Below are 20,393 nucleotides of genomic sequence, written 5' to 3'. Positions count from 1 at the left end.
AATTCCTGAGACATGAATAGTGGAGGGAAAAAACTGACACCTCCAAGGACATGCTCTGGATCTCTCTCTCTCCTTCTCCTTCTCTGTCCCTCTCTCTTCTCTCTCTCTCTCTCTCTCTCTCTCTCTCTCTCTCTCTCTCTCTCTCTCTCACACACACACACACACACACGAGAGAGAGCCCACCCCCAATAAATAAATGCATATAACAAAACATTAAAAGTACATGTTTTGTGCTACACTACAATTTTCTGATGGATATGATGTGTTTTGGAAATAGGACTTTTTTGTTTGTTTCTCTTATAGTCTTATGAGACCCCTGTCACATACATTCTGACTTATTTATTCCGATTGCCAGAATGTTACGATATTGCCCTGTAAAACAAGGTAAATTTTGTTCATTTGTAAGGTATCTTACATTACCACTTTTGCACTGAGTCTTGGAAGCACGACATGGATTTCGTAAGTACAGCCCATATCGATTTGCGATGGACACTTTGTAAGCACTAGATACCCACATGCTGTTTGTAGAGACCATATTGATGGTGCAGCATCAGACTGAGAGAAAACCACTGCGTTTGTCTGGAGTGTTAAAGTTACTGAACATCTGACTTCTTGGCCTAAAAACCTTGCTTTCTTAAAAAAAAACAAGAGCGCCCCAACTTTCAGAGGACACAGTTTACTGTATTAAAGACACGTATTTAGAAGTAAACATCTGGTGTCGGCTGAGTGCATGTGATGCACCTGCGCTGTCACACTGTCTTTTTTGATCTGGTCAGCACTAAAGTAGAACCAAGCTGTGCGTCAGGGCAATAAAGTAGAACCAAGCTGTGCGTCAGGGCAAAGCTACAACATACTGTGCCCAGGGATTTTCTTGCTTATTTTTTTTTTTTTAAAGTGTCTAGTTGTGGGTGTCTGGAAGGGCTCAGATGTGTACCACATCTCCATTTTTGTTGTTGTTGTTGCTTGTTTGGATCCAGGATGAAATGAGGACAAAGTCTTTTTATACTCTGGGATGTTTTGATTCATCCTTTGTGGTGGTACAAAAGTTCCCCAGAACTGCTACTCTCGTGCTTCAAAGTCCATCACGCATCCCGCCTCCAACAGCGCCATCATCCTTTGACAGCGAAGGCATCTTGACAGAGTTTTCTTAGGCTTCAGAAAGAACGTTTGCTGTTTAGTGCTAAGATAGGTGAAGACGTATCTCTTACTCTAAAGCAATTAACTGATATGACTCAAGCACTTTCGAGGAGCCTTCTACCACCAGTGATAGCACCGGCTTTGTAGTCCTGGTTTTGTGTGTCATTCAAATGAAAACAATCCCATTCACTTTTACGTTCAGGCTGCATGAGTAAATGGAGTTTATATTTGTTTTCTATTTAATTGGTGATGGCTACTCTTATATTTTGGGTCCCCGATCTGGATGGAAAGCAGCCATTTGTTGGTAATCTTTAGCAGGAAGATATGCATTTGGTGGTGGTGGTGGTGGGGTGGTGGTGGTGGTGGTGGTAAGCAATACTCAAATGACTTTCTATGATTTGTGCAATTCTTTTTTTCCTGTTCTTCAACCACCTCCCTCCCCCCAGTTGCTAACTCTGTTAACTGCAGAGATACCTTGTACAGGTGTCTGTAGACCGCTCTGCCACCCGGCACAGCTGTCTCAGCTGTGTGCCATCGTTTTTTTTAGAGCACATGAAGTCTTGATGATATGAATGGAGTTTGGTAAAGCAGAGCTGTGTGTTCTGAAGGCAATGGTGCCTTGGGTCATTTTCAGGCATCCACAGAGAGGAAGCGCTTTCATAGACCTAAGAACTGGGGAATTGTGGTGGGGCAAGCCTGGGGAAACAGCCTGTGGTGTTCTCATGGCTCAGGCTAGTCACATTTAGGGGACGAATAAACGAATGTGGAGGGATCTAGAAAGGTGGATCTTCTGTAGGAGACTGTAGAGAAAGCAGCTGATGCCATCCTACGTGTCTTTAAAGTCTCAGCTGGGCTTTGCTCTCCTAGTCCCCCCTCCCCCCCCCCCCCCGCAACTCCCACCCCCACAAAGAAAAGCTAATCTCAGGGACCTGGCGCGGCCCGCTTCTCTTCGCCCACAAGAGGTGTCACCTCCCCGCCACCCCTCCGCCCTCGGTCTCCTGCCCCGCCCTCAGGAGGGTGGCTGGCAGCCGTGCCCGTGGAGGCGCGGCAGGGGCGGGCCCTGTCCCTCGAGGCAGCCCGCGGGGCCAGTGGCAGGAGCGGCGCGCCGCCAGCCGCGGGGGGCGTGGGATGGGGGAGGTGGCGGAGGGGAGCGCCCGCAGCCACTAGAGCCAACCGCGCACTTCCGAAGGGTGTCGCGGCTGCGCTCCCCTCCCGCGCCCCGGGAACTTCAAAGCGGCCCGTGCTGCGGGCTGCTCTCTGGGACCCCGAAGCTTTGCACCGCCACCGGGTGGCCATGAACCCGGCGCTCGGCTCAGCACTGAGTCTGGCCCTCCTGCTGGTGGCCCTGGTCGCCGACCTTGCGGCAGGTATCGTGGGTGTCTTTTTCCCGAGCCAGTGGGGGTGGCAGTGGGGGCGGTCTGAGGGTGATCAGAGGTGATAGAAGGTACTCTTCTGGGCCAGGTGGCCGTCCTGGAAGCCTAGTGGGGAAACCACAGTGGGCTAAAAGCGCGTAGGGCAGGGCGCAGCGTGGGCACCTGATGTCTGGCAGCCGGAGGGGTAGGGAGGTGTACAGGTGTTTGGGGGACGAAATCATCAAAGGAGGAAAGGCGACGGCGACGGGGACGTGGGGCTTGGAGAGTGGGACTGAGGTGGATGATTAATTTGAGGACACTGTGCAGCAGAGGGAGTAGGGGAGCATTTGTAGGTGCGTGCTGGGCTGGGAGCTGGGCGCCACTACTTCACACTGCAGGGACTTGGAGGAGTGCAGGTGCGCTCTGGGGGTGGCTACTTGTGCAGCCCCAGGGAGACGCACAAGGGTGGGCGCGTGGTGGGGGAGGAGGTGGCAACTTGGGCTGAGTTTTCCGAGGTGAAGTATATTCCAAAGGCCATTGGTGCCAATCTTGGGAGGCAGGAAAGGGGGCTCCAGTCTGCGTAGCTCGCAATGCACGTTGCTTTCGAGGTAGGATTTTTTTTTTTTTTTTTTTTTTTTTAAACTCAGTTTCCGGAAGTGGGGTATGGCAAGCGTCCCAGCGTTTATAACAGGTCTGTGTTGCGATAGGCTAAATAGAGTCCTCGACCCGAGCTAGAATCCAAACGTTTCTTTTACGATGTTTACTAGAAACTGGGGCAAATGCATCTTTGCTTTAAAAAAAAAAAAAGTCTGCTCTGGAGCTACATTGCCCTGGATTTGTTGAGAGAACAGGGACACGTCCCACCCTAACTCATTCTTTAAAAATTTCAATCAGACATTGAAGATATTTGTACATGTAAAAAATAAAAAACTGGTGTTTTTCCATAGAGCAGTACTTTGTCCGAAGCTGATTTTGATGCATTTTTTTTATTTATTTTTGCAGATGACAATCTGTTTGACATTAATAGCTATACTCAGGGTGGGTAGTTTCCTCGTGGTGACATGTGCAAGAGATTGTTTTGAGTAGTATGATTGCTGTCATGTACAGATTTCAGATGGCCTGAGAGAATTACCAAGTCCAATATTCTAGCTAAAAAGCGATAATTGGAAAGAATTAAGTGATAAAATTGGAGAATGAAAACATTTTAGCCATCTTTAGGAAAGCAATTACTGTACTGCAGCCAGGAAGATGATGAGGGGAAAGTCAGAGTTTAGAAAATCCATCGTTGGGAACAAACAAAGTCGACTGTGTCAAAGTCCTCCTAGAACATGGGCGAGCACTTTGCTAACTTGAGTTGCTGAATGCATGTTGTTGACAATTGAATAGAATTTACCACCCAAAACTACAACCCCCCCCCAAGGCAGCTTCCAAGTTTCACAGTTTTGATTGGTACCCGTGAACCTGTCCGTCTAGGTTAACCAAGGTACCTTTTTAAAAAATGGGAGAATAGAAAGAAAAAAAAGAATTATATTTTTTAATGTATGCTGGAAAGATGCGCTTTGTTTTAGAATAGAAACCGAGGCACAGCAACATAATAAAGTATGTCCTGTATGTTTTTGACAGGGCATGGAAGATTTTGACACTAAGATGCAAAATATATATGTATATATTATGATATATATTTTACTTAAATTTGATTGTTTTCTTAAAAACTGAGATAATAGAGAAATGCATAATATGGAAGGAATGTGTCAAGATAGTGGCAAACTTATTAAAATTGAACTTTTGTGGCCAACTTTTCTTTCCAATACAATTATTTTCAGATTTTTTAAAGAAACTTGTAGCCTATTTGTGTCCCACATAAGCAACATGTGTTGACATTTACATTATTTGTTCCAGGTTTTATATAATTCCTTGATGACCTCTTTAGATTTATTTACTTTTATTTTATGTATATGAACATATGCCTCTGTGTGTGTGTGTGTGTTGTGTGTGTGTGTGTGTGTGCACGCACGTGCAGTTGTGTGCCATGTGCTTGCTTGGTGCCTGAGGAGGGCAGAAGAGGGTGTTGGATCCCTGAAATTTGAGTTACAGGTGGTTGTTAGCTACCATGTAGGTGCTGGGAATGAACCTGAGTCCACTCTAAAAGGAACCTGTATTTTCGCCGCTGAACCATGGCTTCAGGCCCTCTTTGGTGTTTTGATAATAGAATTCTAGGTAGTTTCCTCCCCAACACTTAACTTGTATTTTTCAAATGGTTTCAAGCCTCTTTTTATAAACTGTGTCATTAACCCTAGTGAGTATTTACAAATGTGCACTTGACATGGTTGGCACGTTATATGGGAAGTTGTTCTAGACAGGAAAACATAGTGAGACTGTGTTAGGGAAAGCACCAGCTTCCAAACTGACCCTGAATATCCAAAAGCATGGTAAAGTGTTGGCCATTTCTGCTTTGGCTGATTCTCTCTAGCATCTCTGTTACCTTTGAAGTGGTACAGAGTCACAGAAGAGTTGATTGTTCCTCTATGAATTCCAGAGTCATAACAGCTGGCAGAATCTTAGAAACACTAATCACTGATCTACACAGATTATTCAAAAGGGCTCTTCTTGTTATGTGGCTCTTAGACACTCTGACATTTGATAGGATGAAATCTCAGCGTTTACAACACTCCTTGTTCATACCAAACAAAGAAAAGACCGGGCAGGAATGTCCTGGGATCGTGCATGGTTACATCTTGTGCATTCTCTTCTGATGTCACTCCTCTCCTTTGTCCTTTGGTCAGTAGAGAGCCATCTCTTTAGAAGTACAGAGCTAAGTGTTTCCTTTAATAACTGCTACGGGGTTGAGGGTACCAGGTGGCGAGATGTTTCCCCTCAAGCAAGAGTTAGCAGTTCACAGAGGTCTCAGCAGTGCTTCTGGAAGGGAAAGTGGAAACCTGGGCGGAGCTTACAAATGCAGAAGCTGTTGCACCTTTGCCCTTCTTTAGACACAGTCATTTATTGGTCGATGGGTACAAATGTGGCAAGAGCCTCTCTGGTTCCAAGGAAGAGATATCTCTGGCAGAGGAGAACTGTGTGGGCACCCTTGGGGCTTATTTCTTCATCATCTGAACTGCCCAAGGCTTTTGCCTAGTCTCATACAGGGATGCAAAATCAGGAGCTCCCCTAATTCATGTAAGCTAGATAGATAGATAGATAGATAGATAGATAGATAGATAGATAGATAAAGTTATTTGAAGTGGCAGCGCACTGTAACTAAGGAGGACATTCTTTAACTCAGACAATGGACCTGTCAGGGGGCTGGAGAAATTACAGGGGGATCCAGTCTGGGAGAGGAGGGGGCAGCTGCAGATAGCAGGAGCTAAGCTGTGGATTAATGGAGGTGATTATTCAGTTGAGTTTTAAATGCCCATTAGACATTAAAGTGGACATCTTAAGAAAGAAATTGATTTTAAGGGTCTGGAGTTTAGAGGGCATGTCTAGGCTGATGGTAAAAAAAACTGAGCCAAAGCCGCCTGCAGATAATTTTGGAAGATATGTTAGGCTCTCAAATTTAGTCAACAAAGCACAGACCCAGTTAAACTGAATTTCAGGTAAATAATGAATAAATTTTTAGTCTTCATGTATCACTGATACAGCACCAAACATACATATATTAAAAATTGGTTTCTATAATGGCCAGTGGTGGTGCATACCTTTAATCCCAGCACTTGGGAGGCAGAGGAAGGCAGATCTATGAGTTCAAGGCCAGCCTGGTCTACAGAATGAGTTCCAGAACAGCCAGGGCTACATAGAGAAACCCTGTCTTGAAAATAAACAAACAAAAAATAATTTTTGTGTGTAAATTTCAGTTAATTGGTAACTCTCTGACTTTAGCTTCCAACCCACAAGAAAAAAAATACTGTGATAAAATGAATTCTTGCTGCACATATTCCTGGCTTTTTTTTTATTGAAAGAACAGAGCAGACCTATTTTCTGTGTCAGGTCTCTTAGAACTTCTGTCCCAGGTTGTGTCTCAGGATAGGTCACAGTGAGCTTTTTGAACAGGAAGTTCCCCTGCTTCTGTGTGGCCAGAAGCATTTCTAGCCATTTCCATGTGATTTGGACTATGTTAACATAAGAACGTATGCAGAGGAGATAAACATAATTCTCTGGGGGCCCTGGAAGTGACTGTTGAATCAAAACAGTTGTTTTCACCCAAATCTGCAGCCTTTTGAAAGTGATTGTTATTTATTGATGCTACCATTTGAGGGCATTTTTCTTTTGAATATTCTGTGTTTTCTCTTTTAGGAGAAATCCTTCCAGGCACCCAACTGACTTACTTTTCTCAATAGTAACTTACTGCAAATCAATTGCTTGTTGCAAATCAGAAAGTTAGGGGCTGGGGAACCAGACAAGGTCATGGTTAGGGAGTCTGTTAAGCCCCGTAGGACCTGCCTTGTCTAACACAATTTGTGGCTTGGGGCCACAATTTAAAAGAATTATTGCGAGTCTTTTGGGAAAGAAGCCAGAATATAAAAATAGCAGCCAGCGGCGATTTTGCTTTTGCTCCAGCTTAGTCTCCACCTACGACTGTTGTTACCAGCTGGATGGTCCCACCTTCATGAATGCATATTTGTACTCATGGGTTCTCAGGCTCTAGATATACTCTCACATACAGAAATATTTTAACAAATGATAGAATGAATTTTCAAGTATCTATGACAACCAAAAGTAACAAAGCAAACTTTCTAAGAACAAAGGGCATGAAGTGCCGCACCTTATTGGTCATCTTCGAGGTTTCTTCTGCATCTTGTGGTGCTTTGGCTTGCTCTATATTAAGATTGATGTTCTGCCAGTTATCAAAACTTCAGGATTTATTTTTATTTTCAGATAATGTGGTATGTTCATAAGTAAAATAAAAGTGACACTTTTATATTATATAGTATATAAAATAGTACACTATATATAATATAGCACATATATTATATATTATATTAGGAAAACCTAAATATCATCGTGGCTCAAATGCCTTTCATTGATTTAGTGGGAAGACCTAGAAAAGAGGGCTGGCTATGGCAGAGCTAAGGAAAATAAGCTCTTGTAACCTGTTGCTTTAGATCCTAACTGCATGGTGTAACTCCAATTTATGCTACCTTTCTAAATGCTTAATAATTCAACAGTCAATGAATCAGTGAAAGAGTCATGTAGGGACATGGATAAACCAGAATCCTAGATCTGGACACTATCTTTTCAAGGTCATCAAATGTTTGACTATGGAAGAGCCAGATCAAGGCCTCTAGCACCCCCACCTCAACACGCACATTAGTGCAGCTCTCAGGGAAACCCGTGAGGGACACAGGTAACAATGATGTGAAGTAAGGCATAGGCACTGGATCTGTGGGAAAAGATGCTGAGTATCTTCTCTATGCTGAGGCAGCACTTGCGTTTCCTGTATTCATTTCAGAAGGAGATAGAAGACAAAACTATGACTCTGACTTCTGTATCTTTCTTGGTTTTGAGAGTTGGATCTCAATATGTAAGGGCTACCCAGTCCCTAGAACATGAACAATACAAACGTCTACTTTCCCTTAGGAATTCAGTAAGAAGGAAAAGGGAGAGGGAGATGGTGAGAATGTGAAACATGTCCAGAAGACTGGTCCCACCCAAGCCCACGTGGCTGGCTACCTCCCCTCTTGCTCATCCCTGCTCTGATTGGCTAGCAAGGTTCTACTTGTTCTGATTCTTCACTACCCGCTCCCCCAAATCACTTACCTTTTCTGTTATTCTCTTCTGTCTTTCTGAGAGTAGGCATGATTGTCTCTTTGGAGCTGTTTTAAATTAATCCTCTCAAGAATTCATGGCTGAATCATTCAGTATGACTCAAGAGCTTGCTTATTATTTTTTAAAACAATTTAAATTTTGCAATGACTTATACGTCCCAAATTAGAGCAATCTAGTTTTTCATTAAACTTTTCACATAGAAATATCATCAGAATGCTCAAAATTTGAAGGTGAGCCGCACATCCCCACCCTCCCCTCCCACCCCCCCCCACCTCAAGTCCGTTTTTGTCATCTTAATCTCGTGTCAAGACACAAGGACAGTGATAGGTGCCACATCTCTGTGTGCTGATTAAAAGTTTTGAACAACTTCATGATTGATTTAAAGGAAGATTGTGTGTGTGTGTGTGTGTGTGTGTGTGTGTGTGTGTGGTCAAAAATAGGACAAGACAAATGTAGTCATCAGGACCCTGGGAAATGGTAATTTTACTGCAAATGTTTCATACATGTATGCTTATCCAAGAGATGGTAATTGAGAGAGTGGTAATCCAGATTAGAATGTTTTTTTTTTTTAATTAAAAAAAAAACAGGCTGTTTTAAAACAGAGCCAGAATATATTAAAAAGTATTAGCTCCTCACATCTCACAGTTCTGTCTGATGACACTTTCCTGGCCTGCTCTCCTAGACGTGTATTTTCTTCTTCTTTACCACCACCCCCATTAACACTCTTCAAGAGTAAAAATTCGGCTCTGAACATTTGCCTGCTCTTAGAGTTATAGTAAGACTGTGTTCTCACTTAAACTCCACTTACAGTCTGCAATATGTATTTCCAGGAAATAGACAATGTACTGAACCTGGGAATAATAGTTCTAGAATTAGAAGATTCCTTGTAGGATAATAAATGTGTACTTGAATGGAATTATTTAAGAAAACCTCTTTCCTAGGGCCGGTCTCCAGCTATATTTTTACTAAAAGGAATTGCTTTTTGCACAGGGCAGAACATTGCCCTCAGTGGAACATTTGGACCTTTTTCAAAGAGTTGGGGGTTAGTGACTCAAGCTCAAGACAGTTTGGGTTTTGTCACCAGCATAGAGGAATTTGCAATAGCTCATCACATGTCACACATTGTCAGGGTGCTCCCTTTTGTATTTCTGACATTGGTAATTTGAACTCCATCTCTTTTTACCTTGGTGAATCTATGACTAGAGGTTTATCGATTTTGTTGATTTATTTCAAATATATAGCTGTTGATTTCATTGGTTCATTGTTTCACTCTCTCCTCCCATGATCAGTTTCATTATTTTGTTTTTGCTACTTACTTCAGGTTTGATTAATTTAGTTTGGTTTAGTTTCTTGAAATGGTACCTTAGATCATGTGTTGGCAGCTTTTCCCTATGGGATCTAGTAGCACATCCATTCCGGCATTGGGATCGGTGTCCTAACTCTTTAATTCTTCCTTTTCAGTAATGGAAGCACCCAGAGACAGTGCACAAATGGATAGGCATTGCTGCATTTCAATAAAACTTTATTTATAAATGTCCCAGGTTAGAGTTTGCTGATACGTTCTTCAGTCATTCACCCATGACCTTTGTTTTTTTTTTTCTAACATACATAGTTAAAGCTGCAAGCATCTGGCTCTGCAGCTGCTCCAGTCCATCCACACAGTGTCATCTGGGTTGTGCTTCTACTTTGATTAGATTTAAAATATTTTCTCATTGTCTTGTTAAGTTTGTGAGGCCAATATAGAATATAGATACCTGCTGTTTGATTTACAAGTGTTTTAGGAACTTTTTTAAATTAAATTTTAACTTAACTCCATTGTTGGCTTAATGAAAATCCACAACCTTTATGGTTTCAATTATTCCACTTTGTGTGTGTTTTATAGGTCACCATGTGTCTGACCTAGTGGGTATGCAGGAGAGAATTCTGCTTGGCACGGGCTGCGTGTTCTGAAAAACCTGCCGGTTTAGGCTATTTGACAGTGCTATTTAAATCTTGTATCTCTTACTGAATTTTTTGTCTCATGCTCTCTCAATTACTAAAGGAAAGGAGTGTTGAATTTTTAAAATTTACCTGTGTATTTGTCTATGTCTATTTCTAGCTTTCCCAGAGTTTGCTATTTGGATTTCAAATTTTATTATTGGATCTACTCACATATAGGATTATTACATCTTCTTTGTGAAGTGTATTTTATAGTTCTATGTATATGAGTATTTTGCCACCATTTGTGTTGGTATACCACATGTGTGCTAGGTGCCCAGGGAGGACAGAAGAGGACACTAGGTCCCTTAGCACCAGAGTTATGAGTGGTTGTGAACCACTGTCTGAGTGTTGGCGGTTGAACTTAGAATGTCTTGAAGAGCAGTCAATTCTCTTCAGCACTGAGCTGTCTCAACAGCCAATATTATGTCTTTTTGATACATCTTGGGAAATCTGTTTTATCTATGAAGCTATTTATTAAAATGACACACTGCTCTTCATAGTTGGTAATAGTACTGTTTGCTTTGAAGTCAATCCTGTGTATGTAGTCTTACTATTCTTAGAGTTAATATTTTTAGCTCTATTTAGAAAAACTATTAGGATAGTTATTATAACTTTCTGGGGCCAAGGCAAGGCCTGCATTTTGCAGATTTTTCCATTTGCCTGTTATCTTACATATGGTTTGTACTTATAGTTGGATTTTTTTTTTCTTTTGTAGCAAGCATATAGGTGAGTTGTTATCACTGACTCTTACCCGTTTGCCTTTTAACTGGGGTATTTATCAGTATGGCTGGGTTTAAAGGTGTCACTTTTTAAAAACTTGTTCATTGCCTTTCTTTCCTTGCCTTCAACTTATATATTGGATCAAGGACAGGTATTATATATTGTTTCCACTATTAATTTATAGGCCACATCTTTTTGTTTTGGCTATTACTTCAAAAATTCTTGCTTCCATCTTTAAATGACCATAGATTAAGAACTTCATCATGTGCTTCAGTTCTCTTTGTCTTTGTGCTGTAATGCCATCCATCCATTATACTTCTTTTTTATTGGTTATTTTATTTATTTACATTTCAAATGTCCCCCTTCCTATTTCCCCCCCTCGCACCCCCTATTCCATCCTCCCTCCCTGTGCCTCTATGAGGGTGCTCTCCCAACCACCCACCCAGTCCCTCCTCATCACCCTAGCATCCTCTACACTGGGGCATTGGGCCGCCACAGGACCCAGGGCCTCCCCTCCCAGTGATACCGGATAAGGCGGCCATCCTCTGTTATATACACAGCTGAAGCCATGGGTCTCTCCATATGTATTCTTTGGTTGGTGGTTTAGTCCCTGGGAGCTCTTGGGGGTCTGGTTGGTTGATACTGTTCTTCCTATGGGGTTGTAAACTCTTCTTCTCCTTCAGTCCTTCCCCTAACTCCTCCGCTGGGATCCCTGTGCTCAGACTGATTGGCTGCTACCATTATACTTCTAAATGTCTTTTAGACCATCAAATACATTTTCTTATTGTATCTTAAACATTTAATTATGTTTAAATAAATTAATGAAATGAGCATCAGTTTCCATTTACCTGCATATTTATCATTGCCAGTTTTCTTTTCTTTTCTTTCTTTCTTTCTTTCTTTCTTTCTTTCTTTCTTTCTTTCTTTCTTTCTTTCTTTCTTTCCAATCAACTGGATTCTTTTTTGCTTTAGTGTGAACAATTTTCTACCCCAGTGTTTGGTAGTATAATCTCTTGGCCATGAATTCTAGTTTGCTTTTACTCTTACAAAGTTTTATTTTACTTTTCCTTCACTCTCCAGCTTATTACCTAATTTATCAATCTTAAAATATCAAAATTTAAATAGCTTTACTGTTACTGCTCTTCTACTTTCTAACCTAATTTTTATAACTGGTTTCTTTTTTATTTTTGTCAAATGCTGACCCATTTGCTCACCCCTTTTCTATTGATACATATCATTTTTATGTGTTCCTAAGTAACTTATAGTCAGTAGCATGTTTCCTACTAAATTCTTCAGCATGCATATAATACAGAGTTCAGTGTTTGTTCACATTTTCTCCTGTGATTAAATATTTATATATGATATTTTTGTGTATTAATTTTGAGAAATACACCCAGTTACTCTTTAAAAGATATTAATGATTAACTTCCCAGTGGTGGACTGTCTCATGTCCCTCTCCAGTCATTCCTTGATGCCAGACTCTCAAAGACACCTTGTGTTTTGTTTTTTTTTTTCCTGTAAATACTTTTTGGTTATTTAAATTCTGATTTGTAAGTGCCAATTAGGTTAAGTTTGTTAGTAGTATTGTTCAAATTGTGTATATTTTTACTGAGAAAACTGTGTTAAAAAACTTTCCCATTATGTTGAGTATTTATCTAGTTTTTCATTTAGTTCTTTCATAAACATTATTATTATTGCTTACTATTATTGTTAATTTGTGTGCATTTGTGTGTCTTGTGTGTGTTTCTCTGTGTGTGTTCATGTCTCTGATGTAGGTGCTCATATGCCATGAACTGTGTGCAGAGTTCAGAGGACACCTTGCAGGATTTGGTTCTCTCCTTCTATTATATGGGTCATTATAGAACTCAGGTTGTCAGACTTGACAGCAGACACCTCTACTCAGCCATTTTTCCTTTTCAGCTTTAGGTTTGTCAAATTTCATTTCATGTATTTTGAAATTCTTTTAATTGTACAAATATGCATGTAATATTGATGCCTTCTTGATGGCCCAACTATTTTTTTTTTTACTATAACTCTCTTTATATAGCTCAGTGGTAGAGTCTCCCAGTAATATTATCTTGATGCAGTCATGATAGTGTCATGATGTTTAATGCTTGTGTATGCTATTTTTTGCTACCATTTTACTAACAGCTTAACTGTGTTTTTATCACCGTGAGCTCTACAGGCTACGATAGAAGCACATCCTTCAGCACATGCTAGGTTCTTGATTTTCAACCCTTTGGCAAATGCCATTATCTGACTTTAATTAGAGTCATTGTCTCACTCATACTTAGCATACTAATTGATACAGTTATTAACCATTTTTTCTTTTTGTCTTTGTTCCTTTTTTCTTTTCTGTGGAGCTGGTACTATTTTTTAGTGTTTCATTTTTATTTACATTTCTGATTTCTTAATTCTATTTTTTAGTTAATGTTTTTATGTTGATGTAAATCTATTCTTTCTTAATTCAGTGTTCAGTCAACACGGTGATATTTTATTCATACTTTTGGTGTTCATACTTCTATCTTCTTACTTTACACATCATCCCTCTTTACCCCCAACATACCCAACTTCAAACGCAAAGACCATATGATAGCATGGCTAAGTTTATAAAGGGTATACTTACATCAACTAAAATGATGTGTGAAGCAGATTTAGACACGATGCTGATGTTAGAAACAGCATATAGATATGTGAGATGACTGCAGTGAAATTCCATGATAACAAATGCATGAACTGATGTGATTCTTCAGATGAAAGACCTTCAAGACATGCAGAACAGGGGCTAATATTTTTGATGGCTCTTCAGCAAATTGGACGCATTTAGAGAAAGTATCATAAATTTGAAGATAGGAATTACCTTAAAAATACAATTATACTGTTCTTAAAGTAATTATACTAAAACTGATTGTATCAGGGTATAGAAGAGAAAAGGAACCAAGAAGTAAAACACGACACCCAAGGTTCCAGGCAGTACTTTGTATCGTACATGTGTAAATAGGGTTGAAGGAGTATCAGTTAATAATTTTTGGATGCAATAAAAGACTTAAAATTACTAATCACAGAAACTCAAAAGACAAAGAGAATGACATGTAAAAGAATTATCATGCACCATAACCAGAAACTATGAAAAGCTGAAAACAACTCACATATAATTATAGCAAGTAGAAAAACTTTCAATCTGTTGTGGTTTAGATCTGAAGTGCAGCCCCACAACACTGTCCCTAGCTGCTTTTAGAAGGTGATTGGATGGTGAAGATATTGACATAATGAATGGACAAAAGCCTTGAGAGGTTCATCATTGAATGGATTGTCGGAATGTGTTGAAACTGTGAAAGGAGATTATGAGTGGATGAAGTATAACACTGGGAGTGTGCTGTTGCTGTTGAAAGGCTTATGTTGTTCCTTGCTTTGTTCACTTTCTCTTCCTGCTTGCCAGGAAGGTCCTTGTCCTCTGCCATGTTTCCATCTTGTAACAGACCTAAACAATGAATCGAGATGACCATGAATGAAAACCTCTGAGATGATGAGATAAAGTAAATTATTTCCTGTTTACATGGGTTATATTATTAGCAGTCAATACACATGTCAGAAATTGAGATGGTACATGGTCAAATTCCACATAATGAATGCTGACACTCAGCAAGAAGACATGGCAATCTTAAGTGTATATGTGCTCAACTGTGGAGCTTCAAACCTGTGAAATACTGATACCACTGAAAAAGGAAACACAAAACCTAGGATGCTCAGAGTCAGCATGACTACAACCCCCATAAAGTAAGACCAGCATTTAGAACATGGGATGTTATCTTCTAAAGCAGAGAGAAGATTTAAAAAATTAAAGAAATAGAACTGAATTTGTCGTCCATGGACCTGCTTTTTAAACACATTTTTATAAGTTTTTAAAAGACAAAATATATATTCCTCAGACAGAATATTGGAGATGCATCAACAAACAAAGATCTACAGGAACGATAAAATATAATACAAAATACATTTTTCTTAAGTATAAACATTCAAAAGGTCATTGAGTCTTTAATGAAAAAAAGTAACAAATCTGTGTGAATGTATACCATGTCCACAGGTAAGTGTACAACCACAGCCTTAGGTCAGATAGGAAGGGGAACAGGAATTTCCAAATTTAACTTCCCCAAACCACATGTAAAATGTTGTACCATTATTTGAACATATGCTAAGTATAGCGCACTGTGAGTTAAGATGTATTCTGTTTACAGAGAGCAACTTAAAATATTTTAAAGGAAATATAAATAAGAAACCAACCAGTAATGCAAATAAATAAAACCCCAAATACTGAATGAATCAAATGGTTGAGGTCAAACTAAACATACTGGGACAAACTACTGATTGAGAATACATTCTGGCCCATAAGTCTGTGATATAATCATTATACTTCATTCTGATTTTAGGTTTTTTTTTTTTTTTTTTTTTTTTTGGGTCAGGTAATCAACTTATAACCATCAGACCAAAACTTTAAATGTCTGTAAACTTTTCATACTTTTGTACTGATTATTAGCTGATAATAAAGTTATGTGATCAGAAATAAAGAGAAGACACCAAAACCAGATATAAACAACAAATGCAATTAGCAAGATGTTAATGCTTAATTCAGTCATATCAACAACCACCAACCATAATTAGCTTAAATAAAACAAAGAGTGAAAGCATCAGAGTGTATGAAAATGCAACACTCAGCTGTTTATTGTCTATTAAAAAATCCCTCTCTGAATATAAGAAATATACTTTAAATATAAAAACACATAGGCTAAAAGTGTGGGAAACACTTGTTTCATGTAAATACTAATCATAAGAAAGCTAAAGTAGCTATATTAGTAACACATACTGTACACTTTGTTATTGGATGTTACCAGGGCCAATTGGGAATATCTTTGTCATGAGGACACAGTAAGCTTAAATGTTTGTGGATCCAGCTATGGAACTCCAGAAGCAAGTAAAACATTGGTGGGATTAAAAGGGGATGCACACAAGCCCATGGTGCTCAACTCTTTCTATCAAAGAAGACTCTAGGCCCTTGAAGTTTAGGAAGATTTTACACACACACACACACACACACATGCTTCCAGTGTTCACACACATACACACACACACACACATGCTTCCAGTGTTGAAGTGTTGAAAGTGCCTTTCTGCTCATAGAAGCAACATTACTCGGAAGCCAAAACAAAAGAAAATGCCAAATATTTCTCACGAAGATGCAAGATCTTAAAAAATTGTTATCAAGGTTAATGACAACCTAATAATAGGGCAATAAGATATAATCAAATGAGGTTTAGCCTGGAAATTAAATGTCTAATGTGACATTAAAAACACCTACTATTGTGGATCACCATTTCAGCAGACTATAGAAGAAACAGGAGATCAATATAACAGCTAAAACCCAGATGATAATGCTACACTGCCCAACAGTGTTGAGAGAATTTAAAGCGATAAATAAATGAAGTTCTATGCTGTATTCACACAATGGGAGGCTTATGCAAGATTTTGATTCATTTTTGTTTTGCTGAGAGAGGTTCTTTGTCTGTCGTCAAACTAGCCATCCTCCATTTCACCCTTCCACGTGCTGAGACTATAGGTGTGAGCCATTGTGCCTGGTTGTCCACACTGTTAATATGTCAGTTAACATTAGATTGTTGCATAGATTTCACATAATCCCGGTCATATTCTAAACAAAAGCCTAGCAGAAATTTTTACAGAATTTTCCAGATTGATTTTCTAAAAATTTATGTGACAGATAAAGGAGATCCATTGCAGTTACTTTTTCTATTGCTTTGATAAGACACCACCACCAGGGCAACATACAGAATAGAGAGCTTCATGGCTATCGTCAGTGAGCAAGGCAGCACACATGCTGGCCTGACACTGGAGTAGTGCTGTTGTTAAAGGGTGGTCCTGTGACAAGACAGCAAGACCTGTGACTTGGTAAAGGGCTCAGAGATAAACCACTCTGGAGAGGGTTTCAGGGGACAGCATCGTCTTTATTGCATGTGAACAATCATTTATACAGTGGAAGCTTCATATTGGATAGTGAGTCATCAAACCATCAGGATCTCTATCAGAATAAGCACATTAAAGGAGGTGTGGAGAGTACAGACTCCTCTGAAAGCCAGTTACCAGCTACTCATGCTACTTCAGAATTCAGTGTTCTGACTTCAGGGGCATGGCATGGCATGCCATGCTTCTTCTTAGACATGTAGTGTGCCAGGTAGGCTAGCTGCCAGATCATGCCTGTATTTTCATCTACAAAGCAGTAGCTGAGAGCTTACATCTGATCCACAAGCATGGGTCAGAGAACTGGAAATTTTATGGGCTTTTGAAGCTTCAAAGCCTACATGCTCCTCCAACATGGCCACATCTCCCAATCCTTCTCAAACAATTCTACCTTCTGGGAACCAAGCATGCAAATATACGGGATTATTGGATCCATTTTTATTTAAAGCACGACAAGTGTGGATATCTAAATTTTAAGGAAAGAACAAAGCTGGGCCATTTTTGGTACCCAATTTCAAGGCTTCAAAGCTGACAATAATGACTGAGTGAGGAAGCTGCTTGGTAGTAGGTTACCTGTCTATGTGTGGCCCTGGGTGTGGCCCCAACACTTCAAGAACAAACAACAGCAATGTACAGTATTTAAGAATGTGTAATTCAGGCTAGAGACATGGCTCAGTGGTTAAGAGCACTGGCTACTTGTCTAGAGGTCCTGAGTTCAATTCCCAGAAACCACACGGTGGCTCACAATGATCTACAATGAGATCTGATGCTCTCTTCTGTCATGTAAGTACACGTAAGCAGAGCACTCATATGCAGAAGTAAATAAAATTTAAAAAGAAATGTGTAATTGACTAGAGGAGATGTAGATCCTCATGTATGATTCAACTGCTTTATGTTAAGAGATGACATATAATTTCATGGACGGCCAGCTTTGGTACCTCCATGGATAGAAGCATCTAAGCCTATCTGATCTGATTTGATTCCTGGGACTTACATGGTCCAAGGAGAGAGCAGACTCTGGCAAGTTGTCGTCTGACTTTACACACACAGACACACACACACACACAGACACACACACACACACACACACACACACACACACACAGAGAGAGAGAGAGAGAGAGAGAGAGAGAGAGAGAGAGAGAGAGAGAGAGAGAGAGAGGTACACACTGAGTACTTGAATGTAAATAAAATGTTTCTAAAGAATATAAGAATTTTGTTTTAAACAAATGATTCTGGACTATCTGGTCATCAGTAAACCAAACCAAACCAAACCTAATCAAACCAAATCCTCAAAGCATAACTCCATGTCTGAAACTATCAGAATACATCAAGGATCTAACAATAAAATCTAAACTAGAGACAAACGCTAAAAGCTAACACTGAAGTCTTCTGAACTTAGCAACTTAGCATAGGCAGCACTTCTTCGAGTTCTCATAGTACCATCCACTAACAAATTATAGCTTAGAAATCATCCAAACTAAAGTGTAGTTACTTGGTAAAGCACTTGGATTCAGTGTATATAAAGGATGCTTGCAATTTAATAGTTCACGGTCCAATAACTTTTCAAAGATAAAATATCTGGAATATGCATATATTGTTGATTAGAATGTAAAGTGTTGCAACTGTTTTGGGAAACATTTTGGATATTTATATAAGCATTTACTTCCTATACAACACAGCAATTCCACTGTCTTATATTTGGCGGAGAGAAACAAAACTTGTATCACATGAAGATCTCTATGTTCATGCTTGTTGTAAAAATAATGTTTAATCCATAAAAAACAGAAAAAAAATTCAGACAACCTTTAATTATTGAGTGAATATACAGACTTGAATATCTATTCACAAGAAACCCAAGGCCTTCAAGATGTGAAACGCCTTAGGCAATGTGAAACAAAACAAAACAAAACAAAACAAAACAAAACAAAACAAAACAAAACAAAACAAAACAAAACGGTCTTAGAAGGCTGCATTTACTTGACATTGTGGAGAAGGTAGACTCAGGCCCAAAACACATCACTGCTTGCCAGAAGCTGGATAGGAAAAGGCATGCGTTATATTAAAGGAAGGAGGAGACCTGGAGGAGGGAATCAAGGTACCACTATCCAACTGTGCACACTAGAAGGAATGAGTGATCCAAATGTAAATTCCATCTCAGTATACCCAGCTCTCCTTCCCAAATGAGGGGTGCATAGAAACTTAGAATGTATACAAATCAGAGGCTTTGGACTATGTTTCAAACTTCATAATCAGAAACAATAGTATGTTCTCAATATTTGAGTGCATATCTGAAAGAGAAGCAACCAATTGGTCCAAACGATGCCTCTGGGAAGGAGACCAGGGAGATGTAATTTTCATTTTAATTCTTTCTATATTATTATTTTTGCCATATGCATTTGTGATATTAATTAAACAAATAAAATATTTTAAAATCATAAATAATTGATTTAACTTTGCCATAGAAGTTTCTTTGTAAGTGAAAACTTTCTGCACGTATTACTTTTTGTATGTATCATTTTCACTTTGTAAAGTGATACAAAGTAGAAAAAAAAAACAAAATCAATTTTGGATCTATTACAGTACATTTAATTAGTTAGCATATAGTAGCATGCACCCTTAGCATAGGAGACTGCAATGCAGGAGCCCTACCCATATATAGTCGAAGCTCTTTGTCACTGTAGTGATGTTCATGTGTCCCTTTAAAAATGAAAGCATTTGGTTTAACAGGAGAGGGAACACGTAGGAGCTCATGGGTTCCCTTGCCCCATTAACTCTAACATAAGGCTTACTTATGGAGATTTTTGCTTGTATCTGCAGTCTCAGGAATGCATTTAACAAGCCTCATTTTGCTGAGCCAGGTTACTGGTCCTGTCCTTCACTATATTATCATGCATACAGTAGGCAGTTAGCATTTTCTTGATTATCTTCTGTAGTCAGGAAAGTGACCAGGTCTGTCCTAACCCTCTCCAAGACAATTGGAACGACAGGAGGATGGCCTCTCAGGCTATGCTGGCATTTGGTTTGTGCCTACATTATTAGAGAAGTTTGCATGGAGAAAGAGAGAAATAGGGAATGATTATCTATCTGATTAGTTCATGGATAGCCCTGCACTCAATATGCTAGTTTAATTTTAGAGTACCAATTTCAGTTCTGGGACTGCGCGGGGTGGTACAGGGCCTGAGGGTGTTCACCCAGACTGCTACTGAGGCTTTTATAAAGACGTTCAACACAGCCAAAGAAACCCATCCCTGTGACATCTTCAGCTACTCCATGTGAGCAAAAGAACTTTGGCCAATCAAGGGATGACTTTAACAAAATCATATCCGTTTCTGACTACAGTATTGATATGTGTCCAGCATGGAGAGTTAGAGGAATGTGTTGAAGGTCCCCTTCAGCTTCTTACCACAGGGA

General features: G+C 39.6%; 1 protein-coding gene across 1 annotated transcript in view; it reads left to right on the top strand.

Annotated features, from left to right (window-relative positions):
* The first annotated feature begins 2,227 nt into the window (after window positions 1-2,227).
* Acvr1c (activin A receptor type 1C) overlaps window positions 2,228-20,393 on the top strand; it is a 72,269-nt gene continuing 54,103 nt past the window's right edge. Inside the window, exon 1 of the mRNA XM_034495390.2 lies at window positions 2,228-2,504. Coding sequence (XP_034351281.1) covers window positions 2,432-2,504 — 73 coding nt within the window. The 5' untranslated portion in view covers window positions 2,228-2,431. The remainder of the gene's footprint in view (window positions 2,505-20,393) is intronic.

The sequence above is a fragment of the Arvicanthis niloticus genome, chromosome 2 (assembly GCF_011762505.2).
Source record: "Arvicanthis niloticus isolate mArvNil1 chromosome 2, mArvNil1.pat.X, whole genome shotgun sequence".
Classification (NCBI taxonomy): domain Eukaryota; kingdom Metazoa; phylum Chordata; class Mammalia; order Rodentia; family Muridae; genus Arvicanthis; species Arvicanthis niloticus.
The sequence above is the reverse complement of the archived record's forward strand: the minus strand, read 5'-3'. Positions and strand labels throughout refer to the sequence as shown.